This window comes from Theropithecus gelada, chromosome X (genome assembly GCF_003255815.1).
Source record: "Theropithecus gelada isolate Dixy chromosome X, Tgel_1.0, whole genome shotgun sequence".
NCBI lineage: Eukaryota > Metazoa > Chordata > Mammalia > Primates > Cercopithecidae > Theropithecus > Theropithecus gelada.
In genome coordinates this window covers 105,539,231-105,560,104 of record NC_037689.1, presented here as the reverse complement: position 1 = coordinate 105,560,104, position 20,874 = coordinate 105,539,231, and the positions used below count along the sequence as shown (strand labels likewise).

At 44.9% G+C, this 20,874-nt stretch overlaps 1 protein-coding gene across 1 annotated transcript in view; it reads right to left on the bottom strand.

Annotated features, from left to right (window-relative positions):
* The window catches only part of FRMPD3 (FERM and PDZ domain containing 3), an 82,573-nt gene that overhangs the window by 36,664 nt on the left and 25,035 nt on the right, over positions 1–20,874 (bottom strand). Inside the window, exons 7-13 of the mRNA XM_025373013.1 lie at positions 18,205–18,312; positions 15,444–15,575; positions 13,867–13,986; positions 8,042–8,178; positions 7,582–7,708; positions 5,223–5,312; positions 3,356–3,535 (exon numbers count right to left, since the gene is read on the bottom strand). Coding sequence (XP_025228798.1) covers positions 3,356–3,535; positions 5,223–5,312; positions 7,582–7,708; positions 8,042–8,178; positions 13,867–13,986; positions 15,444–15,575; positions 18,205–18,312 — 894 coding nt within the window. The remainder of the gene's footprint in view (positions 1–3,355; positions 3,536–5,222; positions 5,313–7,581; positions 7,709–8,041; positions 8,179–13,866; positions 13,987–15,443; positions 15,576–18,204; positions 18,313–20,874) is intronic.

The window sequence follows — 20,874 nt, the reverse complement described above, 5'->3', positions numbered from 1 at the left end:
ACACACACACACACACATATATATATATATATTTTTTTTTTCATTTTTAGTGGAGATTTAGTGGAGACAGGGTTTCACCATGTTGGCAAGGCTGGTTTCGAACTCCTGACCTCAAGTAATCTGCCTCCCTTGGCCTCCCAAAGTGCTGGGATTACAGGCATAAGCGACCGTGCCCAGCCTCTTTATTAAAAAAAAAAAAAAAAAGAAAAAAAAATTCTGTGTTTAGCATGCTTCCCAACAACAGCAAGTTCATACTAAATGACAGTCAAATCTAAACCTTGATCTTTTTTTCTCCCTCAATCTTCCCTTTCTCCTTTCACCACAATACCATCCATTTTGCTTCTGCTGGGCACATAGTACCATTCTTCAGAGTATTTGCGACCCATGAAGTAGGCAGAAGGGCTAGGAATAATAAGACATGTGCATTGTCTGTGCAAGAGTGGTATGCAGGGGAGAATATGCACCCACATCTTACTGATTTCGCATGTTTCACATCTCCTCTTTTTTTCTCATTACCACTGCTGTCCTTCCAGCACAGGCCCTTGTTCCTTCACTCCTGGACTAGTGCCATGATCCCCTCCTCACTGCCCTAGCTCCACATTAGCTTTGCTCTCACCCATCTTACACCCTGGTCCAAATCAACTTTTATTTAATCACCCCTCTGCTCAAAGACCTACTGTGGATTCTCACTGTTCTACCACATTGAATCTAAATTCCACAGACTGGCCTTTGAGGCTTTTAACCAACTTGTTCTGCTCACCCCCAATCTCTACAATCTCTTTTCTCGTTATTCTCCTCTCCAGCCAAGCAACTATGCTTATCGACCTGCACATATGGCTTGCTTATTTCTGTGCTTGCTCCTTGCCTTTGAACACATCCCACTTCTCTCTGCTAATTCATGCCTATCACTTCAAGATCCAGCTTAAAACACCCTCTTGTGGGAAGTCAGATCTGGTTAACTCCTTCCTGTTCTTTTGTTCCATATTCCAGATCACACTTGTCTGCAACATTTACTTCATATTACTTTTTCTTTACCGATGTTTTGCTTTTGAAAAAATAACAGGTCTCATTCATTGAGTACTTACTGTGTGCCAGGCAGTGTGCTAAGACATTTTATGTACATTTTTGCATTTAATACAATGGGCCAGGTGCAGTGGCTCATGCCTGCAATCCCAGCACTTTGGGAGGCCGACTTGGGAGGACTGCTTGAGCCCACGGGTTCAAGACCAGCCTGGGCAACATAGCAAGACCCCCATGTCTAAAATTAAAAATAACAATAATAATCCTGACAAAACCATTTTGAGATAGGCATTCCATTTTGCAGTTGAGGGAATCAGGATTCAGAGAGGTTAAGACACTTTCTGAAGGTCACACAGCTAGGAAGTAGTAGAGCTGGGATTTGAGCCTTGTCTGATTCCAGAGCTCTATACATGTTCTGATGTTGTGCTTTTAAGGCAGGTCGTGTGTCTTTGTGAATCTAGTCTCTCCCCATGACAATGTAGCCTCTCTAGGGCAGCATTCATTCCCACAACTGTGGCTGGATCACTCCTAGAAATAAGCATAGTGCTCCTCACTCAGGCAACACCCACTGATCCCCTGTTCAGCCTGTTTCCTCCCAGAGCTCTGGTAATATAGGTCTCAAGCCTGTGCATTCTCAAAGTGGTTGCATTACACAATCACCTAGGAAACTGAAAAAAATAAATAAATCCTGATACCTGGGCTTCACCCATGACCAATGAAATCATAATCTCTGAGAGTAGGACCCAGGCATCTGGTTTTTTCTCAAAGCACTTAAGGAAATTCTATTGTGTAGTCAATGTTGAGAATCACTCAAAACATAGAAGACTCAGTTGGAAAGCTGTGTCTCTATTTTAAACCTCTTTTATTTCTCAGGAAGCCACATCTCCCCTGCATGCCTTGTCTTCCCTGCCCCCTTCTCTGCCAGTCCATTTGGCTTTTTACCCAACAACATCTGAGGAGGGCAGCAACCATTGGTTGAGGAGGTAGCCACAAGCCAATTAAACATCGGCTCCAAGCCAGTTCCTAAACCAATGGGAATCCTGTGAATCACAGGTGGAAAAATTAACATATTAAAGCTTTCTGAGTTTCACAAAGACAAAAATGAAGCAAATAATTTTCTGTTTTAGAAACAGCAAACACTCCACCTCTTAATCTGCTACCAATATCTCCCCCTGGGAAATCATTTAAGAAAGGAAAGTTGCAACTCCTCTAAGAGCTTCCGCCAGCTGGCAGGCAGGCCTGCCCCCCACCCACAGTGGTCACTGGTATTCAAACAGGAGTGCTGTGGAGGGGGTGGCTGACCAAGACTGCCAGACTTTGCACAGGCGACAGCTGCTTGCCAGTCCGAAGGAGCGGATCTATGGGAATAAATCTAAGGTTCTGGAAGGGCTGGACTCTGGGGGTGAAATAAGGACAAGACTCTGCATGTTCCCCTTCTTCCCAGGCCCCCTCTGTTCTGTTCACATGCTTAGACAACCGCTCTTCAATGACTCAAGGTGCATGTGCCTATGGCAGGGCCCCCTAACTGGTGTGCACATGGAATGGGTAAAGATGGGCCAAGATATTCATTCCTATAGTTTCTGGGGCAGCCAGGCAGAACCTGGGGTGGACAGAGTCTCTGGGGCTGCTCCATTTACCCCAGTGTTCCACATGAATATAATTTTCTTTTCTTTTCTTTCTTTCTTTTCTTTTCTTTTCTTTTTTTTTTTTTTTTGAGACAGGATCTCACTCTGTTGCCCAGGCTGGAGTGCAGTGGTGCAATCACGGCTCACTGCAGCCTTGACCTCTCTGGCCCAGGCAATCCTCCCACTTCAGTCCCCTGAGTAGCTGGGACCACAGGTGTGTGCTACCATGCCCAGCTAAGTTTTGTATTTTTTTGTAGAGACAGAGTTTCACTATGTTGCCCAGGCTGGTCTCAAACTCCTTAGACTCAAGTTATCTGCCCACCTTGGTTGGCCTCCCAAAGCTTGGGATTATAGGCATGAGCCACCATGCCGGCCTGTGAATATAATTTTCTATGTGTGCTATGATATGAGAAAAATGAGAAGCAGTGGCCTGGGGGCAGCTCCAGGTTCTCCAGTTTCCCAGCCCTGTGCTGAAGAACTGTCTCCCTAGCATTCCTTAGTGCTGGCTGACCTTATTATTTGGTCAAAATGGCATGTCCCTGAGGGCTGAGAAGAGACAGAAAGATTAGCCCAAAGAGTCCCAGAGTTGAACCACTTCAGAATTACTGAACCTCACCTGACAGACTCAAATTCTCTTTCTCAAGTTTACTTCTTCCTCTACTCCCAAGGCCTGCTCCTGAACAGAAGGAGACCCTCAAAGCAGGGCTTACCTTGGCATCCATGATGCTGGTCTCCACCCGGGCCACACCCTGGTTCTCCCGGAACAGCTGGATCTTGCTGATCTTGCTGAACTCGGACAGCACAGTGGTGAGGTTGGTTTTGAGGTCAATAACATGGCTGATGCCATGACGGGGTCCCACCAGGAGAGTGGTGGCCGACTGCTTCTCATCCTGGTGCCCAAGAATGGCAGGCAACGTTCACAGAAAGAAAGGTAGAGGAGGTGGGGAGAGGAGGCAGAAGGAGGAAATAGAAAACATGCATTGGACGCTGCTGGTAGGATCTGAAAATATCTGGGGCTTAGTGCCACAGTAGGACAACCTGGAAGGGAAAATGGTCTGGGACAGAAAATGGTTCCTGGAATAGAGCCCTAGATTATGGGTCCAAATGAACACCTTAGCCTCAGCAGCAGGTTGAGTAAAGTGCACAGGCAGAAGGGCTGGCTCTAGCAAAATCGTGAAGTAGGTGAGGTTTGTTTGGGGGCCTTTGGAGCACCCTCCCCTACCAAGCCCCAGGGACTTTCCATTTGTTGCTGCAGGCCATTTGAGGCCCGCACTCAGTGCTCTGCCTGAGAAGGCGGCATCCTGTGTCTGGTCTTTACCCTCCCCCCACCAACAGCCACTCAGACTTGCACTTCTCACCCAGGCCAAAAACTAAACTGGCACAGTAACTCTGCCTAAGGTGTTCAGGGTTGATTGGATACTTCATGGCAGCCTCCCTCCTTAAGCAGAGATTGACCTTTTAATGGGCACTCCAGCAGGTATGGCCAATAGAAATTTTAGCAGTGGTAGGTGGGTGGAAGAAAGATTTGACAGTGTATGAAGGAGGTGGGAGGGGACAGTGGGCTTTCAGTGTTCTTCAAATCCCAGTATGTAAATGGCTACCTCTCGGCCTGAAGGACTGGATTCCCTTAAGAGGTCTTGACAGACTCCTTGGAGCAATCAAGCCTGGGTCCTCTGGTGGCCCATTCCCTGGTATTGGCATCACCCTGAGGAACCTCTTGTGTCTGTCTATAGGCACTTTGATAAGTGACTTTCCACCGATGTGCCGCACTAGCTGACAGTGTGCTCCTGGGAGCAAGACAAGCACCTGGATCTAATCAGCAAGGTGATTTGAATTTCCTTTCACCAGGGTAAACTAGCCTGGGGCACAGTCTTAGGGTGGGACTAGCTGTGCCCTGCCCCAGAGTCTTGTTCCTGCAGCAAAGATGCTGAGCAAGCAGGGGGAGAAGTAGAAGGACTCAGGAAACCTAGGATAGGGGACTGCGGGAGTATATGGAACAAAAATGAAATAGAGCAGGGGTTGCCTAACCATGGCCCATGGGCCAAATCCCACCCACCACCTATTTTTTATGGCCCAGGAGCTAACAATGGTTTTTAGGCTTTTTTAATGGTTGGGAAAAATAGCAGAAGAGGCCTGTTTTGTGACATGTGAAAAGTACATGAAATTCAAATTTTCGTGTCCATAAATAGTTACTGGCACATAGCCACACCCATTTGTTTATGCATTGTCTGTGGCTGCTTTCATAATCTGACAGCAGGGCTGAGTAGCTGCCACAGTTGCCAATGCGGCCCGCCTGTAAAGCCTAAAATATTTACTATCTGGCCCTTTATGGAAAAAGTATGCTGAGCCCCCAAATCAAGGAAGAGGAACAAAAAAAGGTCATGGAGGGATACTCAAAACAAATATCTCTTCCCACTGTATCATTTTAGCAGAGGCAGGGCCAGGGAGGGGAGAGGCAGAAGGAGGAGAAAGAGGAAGGAAGGCCTTTAGAAATATTTGCCCCTCCTACCCCCACACCCAAGGACAAGAGCCAGCAAAGGGCTCCCTCCCCACATCCCCCCATGCTGCCCCACTGACCAGGCCCACAGTGTTGAACAGAACGCCCGTGAAGGTAGGAAGTTCATTCAGAATTCGTAGATACTGGAGCTTTGCCTGAATTGCAGAGCCCTGTGGAAAAACCCATCCAGAAATATGAGAAGCCTGAGGAGCACAGGAAAAGCAAACTCATGTTCTCAATGAGGAGTCTCAACATCCTAGGACAGGCACCAGTCAGCAAGTGACACTGTGGAGATGTGAAGACACCCTTCATAAAACAGCAGCAAGGTTCTAGTTTGGAGAGCTCTTCCCTCTAGTATCTCATCTCCCTTTCTAAAGTCTTGTCCTACCTCCTGATCTTCATTCCTAAAGTATGCAGCTTACTCATTTTGTTTTTGGTTTAATTACAACTAACTGATGCTCCACCTAATCCATACCTCTCTCCTGAGATCTTTCAGACCCCTAGAGTCACATAGATGCTGGTCATTCCCCAGCTGGGGGTCCCACTCAATACCTTTCATACTAAGCACTCCTAAGTCCCAAGCCTGCACTTCAGGCATTCCTGGTCTCTATCAGCATCCCCTGGGCAATCGAGCCAGAAACCTGTGAGTCACACTGGACTCCTTAATCGTCTCATGTGAGGGCCACCAGTTACCAGATCATCTGGATACTTACCCCCTAGCTCCTTTTCCAATCTATCCATCCCTCTTCTCTAGCCAGTCATTGCCTTGACATTCCCACCTGTGTCAGGGTGACAGCCAGGTTACCTTCAGGACTAACACTCGTTTCCCTCTTTCCCTCAAGTGCCTCCACACACTGTTAGAGGGAGCATCCTAAAACTTAAGTTTAATCACATCAGCTTCCTGCTTTAAACCCTTCAATGGCTCCCAGCTGCCTTGAGAACGAAGTACAACCTCTTTCCTTGGCACACAAGGCCCTCCATGAACTGGCTCCTGCCAACCTCTCTGGCCTCTTCTCTTCACCCTACCTTCACCCCTTGCACACAGCTTGCATTCTCTGTACTTGCTTAGGCTGAATGATTTGCATTTCTGTCCTTGCACCATGGTTTCTCATATCTCTGGGCCTTTGTACAGATGGATCTCCCTGCCTGGGAAACACTTCCTCCCATGACCCATGCCCACGGATTCATCTAGACAAACTTATCTGTCTTTCAAGACCCAGCTCTGGCCTTTTCCACCTCCCTCAGACTAGGCTTAGTATTCTTCCTCTGTGCTTCTAGGGCACCTGTGCCTAATGCACTGTGTTGGGACTGACTAGTGTGTTTTCCCATTAGACTGTGCGTGACTCAGGGGCCAAGACCAGGCCCTCTTCATCTTCATATTTCCAACCCAAGCACTGGGGTTCCTCGGAAAAAAATGTTACCTGAGGAAATGGTGGTGAGCACTGATACTCTCAGTTGAGAAGAAAACAATCTGATTAAGTATTCACAGCAAGGTGGGAATGGCTTAACTCTCTGGGAAAATTTGCATCTTAAAAGAGAAGCTAGTTGGTAATGCAAGAAATCTGGAATGGGAGGAATGTATGGGGGCGATTGCGTCCCGTGTGTACATCTGCATGCTGATTCTAGTGTGTCTCACCACTCTTCTGCTTCTTGGGCAGGAAGCACAGGCAGATTGAATCTTACAAAGCTGAGAAGCTGCTGCAGGGCTTGGGAAAGTAGACAACGGGAGTCTCTCAGAGCACCAGAAAGTGAAGGCAGTAACCTGATCCCTCACCATTCTACCCAGTGACCCATTCTCCAGGACAGGTCTTGTGCCACCTACTCTCCCCCTTCCCCTTGGGCTGGGGTTTTGTCTCCCAGAATTCCACATCCTAAGACTGATGAATTAGAGGTACAAAGGTACATTTCTTTTTTTTTTACTTTTATTGTTATTATTATTATTATTATTTTTAAAGTAAAGACGCTGTCTCACTATGTTGCCCAGACTGGTCTCAAACTCCTGGGCTCAAGCGATCCTCCTGCTTTGGCCTCCTAAAGCGCTGGGATTACAGGCATGAGCCACCACACCAGCCTAGTCATTTCCATGGAAAACATGTGCCTCCCTAGGGTCCAGTGCTTTCCACACGATACATGCTCAATCAGCACTGACTAATTGGTGAAAGGGCCTGAGAATTAGCTCCTGCATCTTGGCCCCTTTGCTTTGAGGACCCTGAGCTCTCTCAGTGATGTGTCACTCAGCTGTCTCTTTGGGATGCTCAGGCTTGGGGAAGACTCCTCTCCACAACTGCCCCCACACCTGGCCAAGCCGTATGTGCACCTGAGTCAAAAGCAGTGGTCTAGAGGATCCCTAGAGGACCAGACTCTGCTGGGAAACCACCCAGGATCTCCCTGTGGCCAGTAGTGCCTGGAGCACCATGTCCAGTGGCCTACTCTGGATACCTTGGTGCCGCAGGAAGGATGTGTTTGGTGAGCCTTCAGTTGCTGAGACAGAGATTTCCGGAGGTTCTTCTCTTTGATGCCCTGCAGGAGGGAGGGGGGAAGAAAGGGTTCCAGGCCCCACTCCTTCCTAAAAGCAGAAGAAAAGTAAGAGATTAGTGAGAGAGGCAAAGTGGGACAGAGAGAAGATGGTAAGACAGAAACTGACTGAATCTGAGAGGTAGAGATGGAGGAATAGAGACTAGGAGAAAGAAAAAGGGACAGGGATGGGAAAATAACATTAGCCATAGATCCCTAGTAGAAGCTGTAGCTCTAGGGCTTCATAGTCTAGATGTGAGGGACTCCAATTCTCACTCGCATCCCATGCCCTACATTTCTGAAAAGCATAGCATAGCTCAACCAGTGTACCTTTTCCCTACGCAACTATTCGCCCCTCATTCCAAAGGGCCCCAGCACAACTCACTCCACATTCTTGAGCGAGATCTTCTGACTAGGTCGAGTGGCTGAGACAGTGATATAGATGTGGAGCGCAGCAAGGCCCAAAAGCATCTCTGGCTTGGGATCCATTCCAAAGCGTTCTCGAATAACATCATTCCGACTCTGTGAGAGAGGGCAGTCCAAATCTATCGGTTGAAGGAGACATTCCTTCCCCACCCCCTGATCTACTCCCTTACATCCCAGACAATACTCATAGTATCAGTAAGGCATGCTAGATCAAGGGACAGAGGAAGGAGCTCCCCTTGGAGAAGAGACAACAGAGGAGCCTCAGGTCTCAGAGACACTGTTCACTTCATTCAGCAGATACTAGATAGCCTTCTTCTCAGTGACAGGGGCACACAATGGCAAGGTACAAGCAGACAGTCCAGTTCACTGCAGAAGTGAGACATGGCACCACTCCCTTTCTTTCCTCCTTTTATAAGAGACTTTCCCACTTTTTTTTTGTGGGGGTTATACTCACCCTCAAGCCATACAAGGCTCCTTTACTAGCTCGGATGGAAACAAGGGGTGAAAGATATTGGGAGGGACTCTCCACAGGGCCCTGGCCCAGAAGCCCCTGGTGAGAGCTGAATTGCAGGGATGGGGGAGCATTCTGCTTCTTGGTGTCTGAAGGACAAACATGGTGATGAGTCAATCTTCCTTTTGCTATCCTAGAGGAGGTCTCCAGGAACTACTGGCCAAGGGTATGACAACCCCCAAACCCTGAGGGTCACAGCCCCAGCTATCAATGAGTCAGCCTTGGTTAGACCAGTCGCCCATTTTGTTAAAGTGGAGCCAGTATGGACTAAGAGACTAGGGAGCCACAGTGGTATCACTATAATATAGGAGAGAGTGGAAAAGGAATACATCATCAATGATCATCTATGTAGAAAATTCAGTGGAATCTACTACAAAAAACTACTACAACTACCGTTTTCCCTTGGTATCCATGGAGGATTTCTTCCAGGACCCCCATGGATACTGAAATTTGTGGATGCTCAAGTCCTTTATATAAAATGCTGTAGTATTTGCATGTATCCTATGCAAATCCTCCTGTATACCTCTATCACCTCTAGATTACTTATAATGCCTAATATAATTAAAATGTTATATAAGACCAGGTGCGATGGCTCATGCCTGTAATCATAGCACTTTGGGAGGCGCAGACTGGTGGATCACCTGAGATCAGGAGTTCAAGACCAGCCTGGACAACATGGTGAAACCCCGTCTCTACTAAAAATACAAAAATTAGCTGGGCATGGAGGTGGGCACCTGTAATCCCAGCTACTTGAGAGGCTGAGGCAGGAGAATCACTTGAACTGAGGAGGTGGAGGTTCCACTGAGCCGAGAGTGAAACTCTAACTCAAAAAAAAAAGTGCTATAGTGCTATATAGGCCAGATGCTGTGGCTCGCGCCTGAAATCTCAGCACTTTGGGAGGCTGAGGCAGGTGAATCACTTGAGGTCAGGAGTTTGAGACCAGCCTGGCCAACATGGTGAAACCCTGTCTCTATTTAAAAATACAAAAATTAGCTGGGCGTGGGGTGCATGTCTATAGTCCCAGCTACTTGGGAAGCTGAGGCAGGAGAATTGTTTGAACCTGGGAATTGGAGGTTGCAGTGAGCCGAGATCATGGCACTGCACTCCAGCCTGGGTGACAGAGCGAGACTCTGTCTCAAAATAAACTAAACTAAAACAAAAATGCTATGTAAATAGTTATTATGTTGTATTTTTACATTTTGTATTTTTTATTACTGTACTGTTATTTTTATTGTTTTTTGAATATTTTCAAAACCCACAAATATGGAACCTATAGATATGAAGGGCCAAATGTAGTGAGTTTACCAAGGTTTCAGGATATAAAATCAATACACAAAAATCAATTGTATTTCTATTCTCTTTAAAATAAATCTTTTTGTATAGAGATGGGATCTCACTATGTTGCCCAGACTGGTCTTGAATTCCTGAGCTCAAGTGATCTTCCTGTTTCAGCCTCCCAATTACAGGCGTGAGCCAACATGCCCAACCCCAATTGTATTTGTGTATGCTAGCAAGAAATAATTGAAAATTGGAATTAAAAAAAAAACAACGAAATAATTACGAACAAATCTAACAAAACATGTGAAAGACCTATATACTGAAAACTACAAAATACTGCTGAGAAAAATTATAGAAGATATAATTAAATGTAGAAATATTGTGTTCAGGGATGGGAAGGCTCAATATTGTTAGGATGTCAATTGTCCCCAAATTGATCTATAGTTTCAACACAATCCCAATTCAAATCACAGCAGGTTTTGATAGAAATTATCAAGGTGATTCTAAAATTCACATGAAAATGCAAAGGACCTATAATAGCCAAACCGACTTTGAAAAAGAACAAAGTTGGAGAACAACTACTTCCTGATTTCAAGAATTATTATAAAGCTCCAATAATCAAGAGTATGATGTTGACATAAGGACAGACAAGTAGATCAACAGATCAGAATAGAGAGTACAGGAATAGATCTATATATACAGACAACAGATTTTTGACAAACGTACAAAGGCAATTCAGTGGAGGAAGGATAGCCTTTTCAACAAAAGGTGCTAGAACAATTGGATATCCATATGCAAAAAATTAAAAAATAAAACCATGAAACTCTGATGGATACCTTGCACCACATACAAAAGTTAATTCAAATGGATCATAGGCCTAAATATAAAACTGTAAATGATAAAACATCTAGAAAAAAATAGGGGAAAATTCTTGTAACCTTGGGTTAGACAAAGATTTTTTTAGATATGACAACAAAAGCACTGTCCATAAAAGAACAAATTAGCAAATTGGACTTCATCAAAATTCACACATTTGCTCTGTGAAAGACATTGTTTAGAGACTGAAAAGGCAAGCTACACACTGGAAGAAAATAATTGCAAATAATGTATCTAACAAACAGCTTATATCCAGAATATATAAAGAACTCTCAAAACTCAATAAGAAAACAAACAACCCAATAAAAAAGCGGGCAAGGATCTAAACAGACACTTCACCCAAGAAGATGCATGACATCAAATAAACACATGAAAAGATGCTCAACATCATTAGTTGTTAGGACAATGCAAATGAAAATCACAATGGGATGCCACTATGCACTACTGCAATGACTAAAGTAAAAAAAGAATACTGAAAATACCAAGTGTTGATAAGGATGTAAGAAACTGAAATTCTCATACATGGCTGGTGGGAATGAAAGATGGTACAACTACATTTGAAAACAGTATTGCAGTTTCTTCACAAAATTAAAGAAAGATAGATCTACCATATGCTCAGACCATTCCACTCCTAAGTGTTTACCCCAAAGAAAAGAAGGCATATGTCCATACAAAGACTGGCACATGAATGTTCATAGAAGCTTTATTGTAATAACTAAAACCTGGAAACAACCCAAATGTTCATCAACAGGTGAATCAATAAACACATTCTGGAACATCCATACTATGAAATACTACTTGACAATAAAAATGAATGAAATATTGATACATGCAACAACATAGATGGATCTCAAAATCAGTATGCTGAGCCAAATAAGTCAGATCAAAATAAGTGTACATACCATATGATCTCATTTCTATATAACTCTAAAAACTGCAAACTAATCTATAGTGACAGAAAGCAGGTCAGTGGTAGCCTAGAACTGGGAGGGGTGAATTACAAAGTGGCTTGAATAAACTTTTGGGGGTGTTGGATATGTTCAATATTTTGATTGTGGTAATGGTTTCATGGGTATAAACACAGGTCAAAACGTATGGTATTGTGTACTTTAAACATGTACGGTTTATCATTTGTCAATTAGACCTCAATAAAGCTGTTACATGTAAACAAGAAAGAATACAACTGAAATCCATATCATCATGAAACAGAAGGATAGGATGGACATGATCTTGTCACTAAATTATAAAATATTGAAACCAAAGTAATCCTTGGAAGCTTGAATTAAGAAATTCAGGGCAAAAAAAAAAAAAAAAAAAAGAGAGAACTAAACTTATAAAATTCACAGAGCAACCACAACTCATTGCCTCCTGGAAGGTTGGTAAATGAACCTGAGGCTGTTTGGGAAATGTTCCTAACATTTTAGGTTGTCAGAACAGTCAAAAAGGACAATGACAATGTCTCATAGCACCTCCCTGGGTATCACCATCAGAGACAGATGAAGCTTTGAGGTTTTTTTTCTCTCAGTAAGTGCTGTTGTATGTCCTATGGGCACCTAAAACTCAACATTTCCCAAAATGAACTCATCTTTTCCCTAAACCCATTCCATTGCCTGTATTCTCTAACTTGGGGAATGATACCACCTCTACAAGACACTCGTTAAGTTAAAGCCTATCCATTCTACCCTTTAAATCTCTCTTGAAACCCATCCCCCCTCCTTCATCATGGCCCTGGTTCCAGCCCTTGTCATTTCTTCTGGATAACTGCCACTGCTCCCTAGCTGGTGTACTTCCTTAGCACTGTGTGGTCTTTTGAAATTGCTCATCTGACCAGGCTATTCTCTTTTAATCATTTCTGCTCTCCTACCCTCCTGCAGAATTTCTTTACTTTGGCTGCACATTAGGATCACTTGAGGAATTTAAAAAAACACCAGTGTTTGGACCCCACTCCCATAGATTTTGATTCAACTATTCTTGGATGGGGCACAGCATTTTTCCCAAAGCCTCCCAGATAATTTTAATGTGCATCTAAGGTTAAAACCACCATCATAAATCAGAGGTTCTCAAAGTCTTCTGGGCATCAGAATCCCCTGGAAGGCTTGTCAAAACACAGAGTACTGAATTCTGCCTCCAGAGTTTCTGACTCAGTAGGACTGGGCTGGGGCCTAAGAATTTGCATTTCTAACAAGTTCCCAGTTGATGTTGATGCTACAACTCCAGGAAGCATGAAATTGCAAAGAACCTATAATAGCCACACTTTAAGAACCGCTGCCCAGCCTCAATCATAAAGTATATACTTGCCTTGGCCTACCAAAAGCCTTTGACCACTGCTTCCTGTCTCTCCAATTTTATTCCCTACTCCCCCTTACCTCACATCCTGTACTCTAGCCATAAAAAAATCACTCATGGTTCTCTCATGATCCCATGCTGTTTCATGCCACCATGGCTTTGTAAATGCAAGGCCCTTTGCTTAGATATGCCCCCTCCATTCCATCTCTCTACACAGCAAACTCTCACTCATTCTTCAAGGCTAAGAGCATGCATATATCACTTCCTCCATGAAGCCTGCACCATCTCTCTTGTGTAGAGTTGGAAAAATGCTTCCTGAGTGCCCTCATCTTCATTGCACCCTACTGCTGTCATATTTATTCACGCACATATAAGCTCTAGTGAGCCAGGACAGTTCTTCATTCACTTCTGATTGCTAGTACCTAGCATAGGGCTTAACCCAGAGTAAGTATCTAGTAAATGTTTCTGGATAAACTGAATTGGGAATCATCTCATACTGGAGCTAGGTATTGGGGGTTGGGACTCATTGAAATCCAAATGGGTTTGTTAAACTGGATCCTGTGAGGATGCCAGAGTTACTGGGGTTGCTTGTTTCTGAAAACTGATGAGATCTGAGTGGACAAATAGACAGGACTTTGAGCCACAGCCAGCTCAGGTAACCAGGCCAGTCAACTTGGCCATGGCCTACAGTGGTAGCAGAAAAGGAAGGAAAGGGCCTTCAGGGCTACCTGGAGGTTGGAAAAACTTATATAGCTACTTCACTGTGATGGCAGAACAGCCTGCCTGCTTCTTTGTCCACTGGTCTGTCTGTGTATCCCCAAGCCAGACTCTACCTGGATGTACAGGTACTCAAAAGCAGCAGGATCCCGACGCAGCAGCTCCACAGGGTCTTTGGGAAAGAAGCTTATTCGGAAGAGGCATTTCATTCCGTGATAGTGTGTCCGCTGTACCACCTGAATTCCAGGGATGAAAGGCGAGAAGAAAAGAGATCTGGAATCAATGGCTGGGGTGTTGGGCAGGCAGCTCAGTGGCTCCTTAAGGTGAGGCTTGGGGCAGAGCTAAGCTGTTGTTTCCTATTCTGTCTCCCACCTGGCTGATTCCAATATTACCCTTAGAGGAAAGTAGTGAGGAGTCAGGTCTTTTCCACACTTCTGACCCAAAATAACAGGAATTTTCAAATCACTTATCTAGGACATGACCTTTATCAACCAATGGGTCTAAAGCCCAAGACACTAGACAGGAAAGGAGGGCTCCTGGCAATGGCTCAGGCTCTTTTCTTGCTGTGGGATTCATGCCTTTACCTTGCAGAGGGGCTCAGCCTCAAGCAGAGTAAATTGCTGATTAGAGTAAATCAAAGGTTTAAAATATTATTTCAAGGTACAGATGAAACATCTTGGCACTATATTGATAATTGTTGAACCTGGGAATGGGTAATAGGGTTAATGATACTATATTCTTCCTACTTGTGTGTATGTTTGAAAGTTTTCATAATAAAAAAGTTTAAAATCCCATTTGCAACAACAGACCAACTGAATTCAAAGGGTTGCTTGGGGTTAAGGGAGGTGCTTAGGCCTCCCTCCAGGCAGGATGCCCACAACCTTTCCTTCCCACCAGTGAGTCTCTGTATTGCATTTGGCTGAGAGCTAAACTTGAATCTCTCTTTCCAAAAATCCTTTCATCTTTTTGTGTCTGATTTGGGGTTTTGTTTGGCTTTCATGTAGGCTCTGAAAAGGTATTTCCTCCACTGTTCCTCTCCAACTCTGTCCCACCCTACTTGATAGTACTGATTGGCTTTGATTGTAACTCTGATACTTCTTGGTGCTTCACTGTTGATGAAATGCTATCCAGCAATCCTGGATTTCCCCAGCCCTTTTCCATATGGTGAGGGCTAGAAAGACCGGATACTTTTTCCTACTCTACCTTGTAAATTGATGTGGGTGACATGCTGCCTATTTTTGGCCCTACTCAGCCAATTCCCAACTCCCACTTGTCCTAGGATAAGTGGGAGTTGGGAATTGGCTGAGTAGGGCCCACTCCCTGACCCTTCCATAACAGCCTTCATGCAAAAGGCCAAGTTTTCTCCCAGGAAGCAGAAAAATCTATCATGTGGGGTTTCCAGGAGACAGGAGACTTGCAACTGCTTCTTATCTCGGCATTCTGGGTGCCATGCGGTGAATCACCCCATACTCTTCCCCCTAGAGACCAAGACTAATGATCTTCATGCTCTTCTCAGCTCACAAAGGCCACTGCCAAAAGCCCTCTGGAGGTGGATAATATCAGCTTTAGGTGAGAACTGTGACTTCTGGGAACCGACTGAGCATAGCATCATGAATTTTCCAGACAGTGAGTGCCTTGGGTCTTCTCTATTAGAGGCCACATGCAAAGCTATCTGGAAAAAAGAGTTACTTACATAAGCCAGGGGTTGCTTGTCCTGAAGAAGCAGAAACTTGTGATTCTGTTCTGGTCCGGCATACTCAAGGACAAGAGCAAAGTGCTCAATGTACCTCAGGGAAAGGCGGTCCTGTAATGTTACCATCACATCCTGTGGGACAGAAAAGAGCCTTGAGAGGGAGATTGGTTCTGGCCCTAAGCTATTCTAAGCACCAACATGGGAGGGGGGATTAAACACCAAGAAAAGAAATATAGTCCTGGGTAGAAGTCTGCAACACTGGCCTTTATGGTAGCCCAGGGTCTGTGATCCACAATGAGTAAAGTGACCCATGAGTGCTGCTCAGAGGCCTGGGCCCTGGGGAGAGGTGCAGGGGGTTAGAGGTAGGTGTTTCTGAATTTCACCTGGCCAGGCATATGGCAAAAGAAGGTCATGTCTCTCCCTCCCTACCTCTTTCCTTCCACTCAACACATTATCTTTTAAATGCTTACTAAGTGTCAGGCACTGTGTTGGTTCTCCCTTCACCTTCTCTTATAAGTCAGAAGATCCACTTGGGATTGTCTGTCAAGTCTTAGGAATGAATAAAAGCAAAAGTGACTTTTATATGATTAAAAAGTATACTATTTCTGGATTCATAATCTAAATCAAGTGACTTGAGTTACTGGCAAAATGTTCACTTTTGACCATAACTGGATTTTATAGATGATCAATTTAGCAACTTGAAAAATGTATCCACGCAGAGGAACTATGTCATGTGTTTTGTGTACAGTCATAAATCTGACTACTTCTGGGTTCCGTCTGCTCTACTGCCCTACTTTTAATATTAGGGTGTCTGGAAACATATCAGTAGGGGCTGCACAAATATCAGTTTTGAGACTTCTGCCACTGATTTGCTGTGACTTTGGCTTATACACTGGGCTCCAATGTGTGTGTTCATGGAGTCAGCATCTCTCAGCCCCCAAAGGCTGGAAAGAATCAAGCTTGGGAATATGAAACATCCTTACAACCGCAGTTGCCAAACAAGCTCCTTAATGAACACTGAAAGACGTTCAGTTATTCAAATGTTAGACTGGAAATTGGTGGGTACTTGAGAGCATCTCTTTGTGTTGTCCAAGTAGTCACAGAGGCGCCAGTGTTGCTGGAGCTCTGTCAGGGACAGATGAGGTTTTCTTTGCAGTTTGGCTGCACTGGGATTGTGGACAGCCAATCCGGTGATTGCCAACTGGTGTTACAAGTGTAACAGCCCCTGTGCCAGGCTGTCAATTCACCCAGGTACCTCTCTGGGACAAGTGGCTTGGCAGCCTGTCAAAGCTCCAATAAGTCGCCAGCACACCCTTCCTGGAGTTAGATTGAGATCACAAGCGAGGGGAACACTGCTGTCTTGGAAGGCTAGGGCTACCTGGAAGCCACAATGGCACTGATGATGTGAGGTGGGAGAACTTCAGAGAAGCCTCCAAGGGGAAAGAGAGGGCACTAAACCCTCCAGTATGGAGACAGAGTCCACAATGGACATACCAAGCCACGAATAAACCACCAAGGAGAATTCTGACACAAAGCGATATTCACATCTGGAGAAGGCACATTTGGGCACCTTCTGGGTGGTCTAGTTCTGTTTCAATGCCCCCTCCCATGCCCCTTTCAATAGCCAAAAGAACATTCTATGGCACCCTAAGTAGTATGTTTTGGTCCTAGGTCCCCTGGGGGACCCACCTAGGCCTAAGCCTTTCAAAAAACTTCTCCATTCAGGGACTGTCCCCCACCCTGCAGAGCACTTAGCATCTCTGACCCTAAAACACAAAATGCCAGTAGCACACCAAATCATTGGGATGACCTAAAACACCTTTAGACATTTCCAAAAGCTCTCTAAGAGTGGGAAGCACCAATCCTGGTTGAAAATCACTGGCAAGACCCATTCTGAGTACCTGATAACTCCTCTTAGCAAACGTTTGCTGACCCAAGAATTTCTTTACTTATAGGATTGCCTTGGTCCCAGTATGGGAACCTCAGGGTACCTGTGGACCAAGTTAGGTTTTCTGGGCAGGCGCTGTAGCTGCCCAGCAGTTTGGGCGGCATTAGTTGCATTAAAATACTCATTCTGGGGATGGCATTCTTTTTCTGGAGAGAGTCCAGAAGATGCAGGAATGGATATTTCTGTCCCAGAGCAGAGTTGAATCTGGGGGTGAATCATATCATCACTTCTATTCCTAAGGATTAGAGAAAAGTCACTAGGACTTTCTGACACCTGGCTGAGCTGTTAAGAATCACAGTTCAGTAATTGCTCTTCCTGTGAAAAGAATAGCCAAAGGGGCTGTGGCTGGACATTTCAAATCTTGGTTCAGTGCTTGAGATCAGGCTGTTATTTAAAAGGCAAGGCATAGCTAAGCTAATCTCCCAAGAGACTGTGTTGATTTCTATGCATAAACTTGTGTAGGTGTTATTGTATCAATATAAATCACTATTGCTTTATAAATGGCTTAATGATCTTCATATTCCTTAGTTCTTAAGAGTCCTGAAGGACCCCATGTAACACAAACACAAAGCAGTTCACAAGTGTAAGTGCACACACACGGTTTAACAACTACCAGCACACAGTTGGGCATGCAAACTTCTACCACCACTCTCATCTGCATTTTTGCAGCCTTGTGCTAACAAGCATCCAGAACTTAAAGGCCACCTTACTCCAGTGGCAAGCAGCTATGTGCAGACTCAGAGGAACACAGGACACACAACCGCGTGTACTCTGGAGAGGGCAATGCTGGCCAGGGGAGGAGACTGTATGTACCTTAACAGTGGTCCGACCATCAAATGTGAATGACTTGATCTGCCCATTTTCTAAGAAAACCTTCAGGACGTTGGGGATGAGGAGGAGAGCTTCTTTCTTCATCATTTTCTGTGAACAAGCAGGGAAAGGACAAGGAGAGGGGCTCATTTAAAAGGAGGCAGGAAGCCAGAGGAAGGGTGTGAAAAAGGAGAAAAGGTGATGGAGACAGAGAGCCAAAGGTGTAGGAGGACAGAGACAGAGGAAAGAGCAGATCGATAATACATGGGGACCAGAACCAAATTCCCCAACAAGACACTGAGCCATATCAAAAGCTCGCCTCCATTTGACATCATGGAGCACCCACATTCTACTGTAGTTCAAACCTTCACAGATCAGAGCATAGGGATCACTACACATCCCCTGAAGGGCTGAGAGGCCTCCTTTGGAGTCTATCTCACCCACCTGATCTTATCTCTGACATTTTTTAAACACCTGCTACAAAGCTTCTAGACTGATCTTATCTCCTGATACCTCCCTTTCCCTGAGGCTCTTCACAAGCCAAGATCATGTCCTGTCAAGACCTTTGCTCTGCCTTTTCCCTGCCCTAGGCCCTTTCTGACCTGGCCCCTGCCTATTCCTAGTACCCATGCCTCTTTCACACCTCCATACCTCCGATGATTCTTCATTATTCAGGGACCGTCCCACTCCCTGCACAACCCACCCTGAGACATGAAGTGCCAGTAGCACACCAAAGCATTGGGATGACCTGAAACACCCTCAGACATTTTCTTTTTCTTTCTTTCTTTCTTTCTTTTTTCTTTTTTTACTTTCCTTTTTCTTTTTTTGAGACGGAGTCTCACTTTGTCGCCCAGGCTGGAGTGCAGTGGTGTGATCTCGGCTCACTGCAACATCCTGCCTCCTGAGTTCAAGCGATCCTCCTGCCTCAGCCTCTCTAGTACCAGCTGGGATTACAGGTGACAGTCACCATGCCTGGCCCTCAGACATTTTCAAAAGTTCTCTAGGAGTGGGCGGTACTGACTCCGATTGAGACATTCTTAATAAAAATTCACTAAATAAAGGCTGTTCTCTTTCTCTGAGGACTCTAAAAGAAAGAAAGAAAGAAAAGCTGTTCCCCCTGCCTTTCTCTTTTCCTCTTTGGCAAACTCCTATTTATCCTTCAAAACCCAGCTCAAATATGTATTCTGTAAAGCCTTGGTCTAATATCATCAAATACTTGGACCTGATCCTTCCATGCATTCCTATAGCAATTTATGCACACTTCTCACAATGCTCTTACCGTATTTTGTTTTGTTTTGTTTTGTTGAGACAGGGTCTCGCTCTATTGCCTAGGCTGGAGTGCAGTGGTGCAATCACAGCTCACTGCAGCCTCAAACCCCTGGGCTCAAGTGATCCTCCTACCTCAGCCTCCCAAATAACTAGGACTACAGGCATGTGCCACTACACCTAGCTAATTTTTTTACTTTTTGTAGAGACAGGGTCTCGCTATGTTGCCGAAACTCACCTTTATCATATTTTTGAAGGATATTTGTCTTTTACAATCAAATGGTGAAATGAGAACACAAAGACCATGTCCTATTTATCTTTGTAGTCCCAACACTAAACAAAGTTCCTGGCACACATTTGGTGCACAATAAATGGCTGCTGAATGAATGGGCAGTAGGTGCTTGATGTGCACTTATTGAATGATCACTCTCATCCCAACCGTTTCCCTGGGCCAACATCATCATCAGTTCTACAGGAATGGAAAAGCTGCAGAGATAACCAGATTCCTTAATTCACTGGGCATTCACTGAACCTCTACTGTATGCCCAGCACTATGCTAAGTCTCTATGAGAGCTACAGGAGATTTAAGTCCAGTCTTAAATTCTTGTTGTAGTGACTTGGCACACACACATATTATCAAACCAACAGGTATAACATGGCTGAAGTTTCCTACTTAAAGCAAATTGGATTTTGATTTTGAAGGAGACAGTGGGTGTGGATGATTTGAGAAGCCAGATGAGAACAGTCCAGACCTAGAGACTGTCATGGATCATGGACAAAGCATGGGAAGAGGAACAAGCAAATCCTCCTGGGTTGGGGTATGGTTGATGGTGGTGAGGAGCCAAGAGATAAGCTTGGCTGTGGTCAAGCCAAGGTGGGAAATGATGGTATATAAAATTGGAAGAGTGTGACTCCCTGCTTCCCTCCCTGATCTTGAGATGCCTTGCTCCTGCCAGGCCCAGAGGCCCCAGATCCCAGCAGTGGCAGGTTTTATTTAGCACACTGGGTCGGACTCAGATAATTACTTAATTGAATTTGCTTAAAAATAGAGTTGGCAAGGAACGCCCACAGGATTTATTTTTGCTCTGGCTGCTTAATAAAGCCTTGGGACACAAGAGGAAAGGGTTGATAGGAGAGCCTGGAGTCACCTGGGCCTGGACTCCCCCAGGTCCCTACCTGTGATGAGGCTGCTATGGTCCATACTGGCAGCAGCATGGAGGAGGGTGCTGTTGTAACATCAGGTAATTTCACGAGTGCAGCAAGAGTTGGAAGATTGATGTCTATCTCTCACCCAGACAAGAGCCTCACACTATGCCTGGTGGCCTGACTGAGAAAGAAGTAACTCTAGGTGGGTCCTAGCTACTCTGTGGCATTTGCATTCAGATTAGACTGGAGTGGGGGCATCAT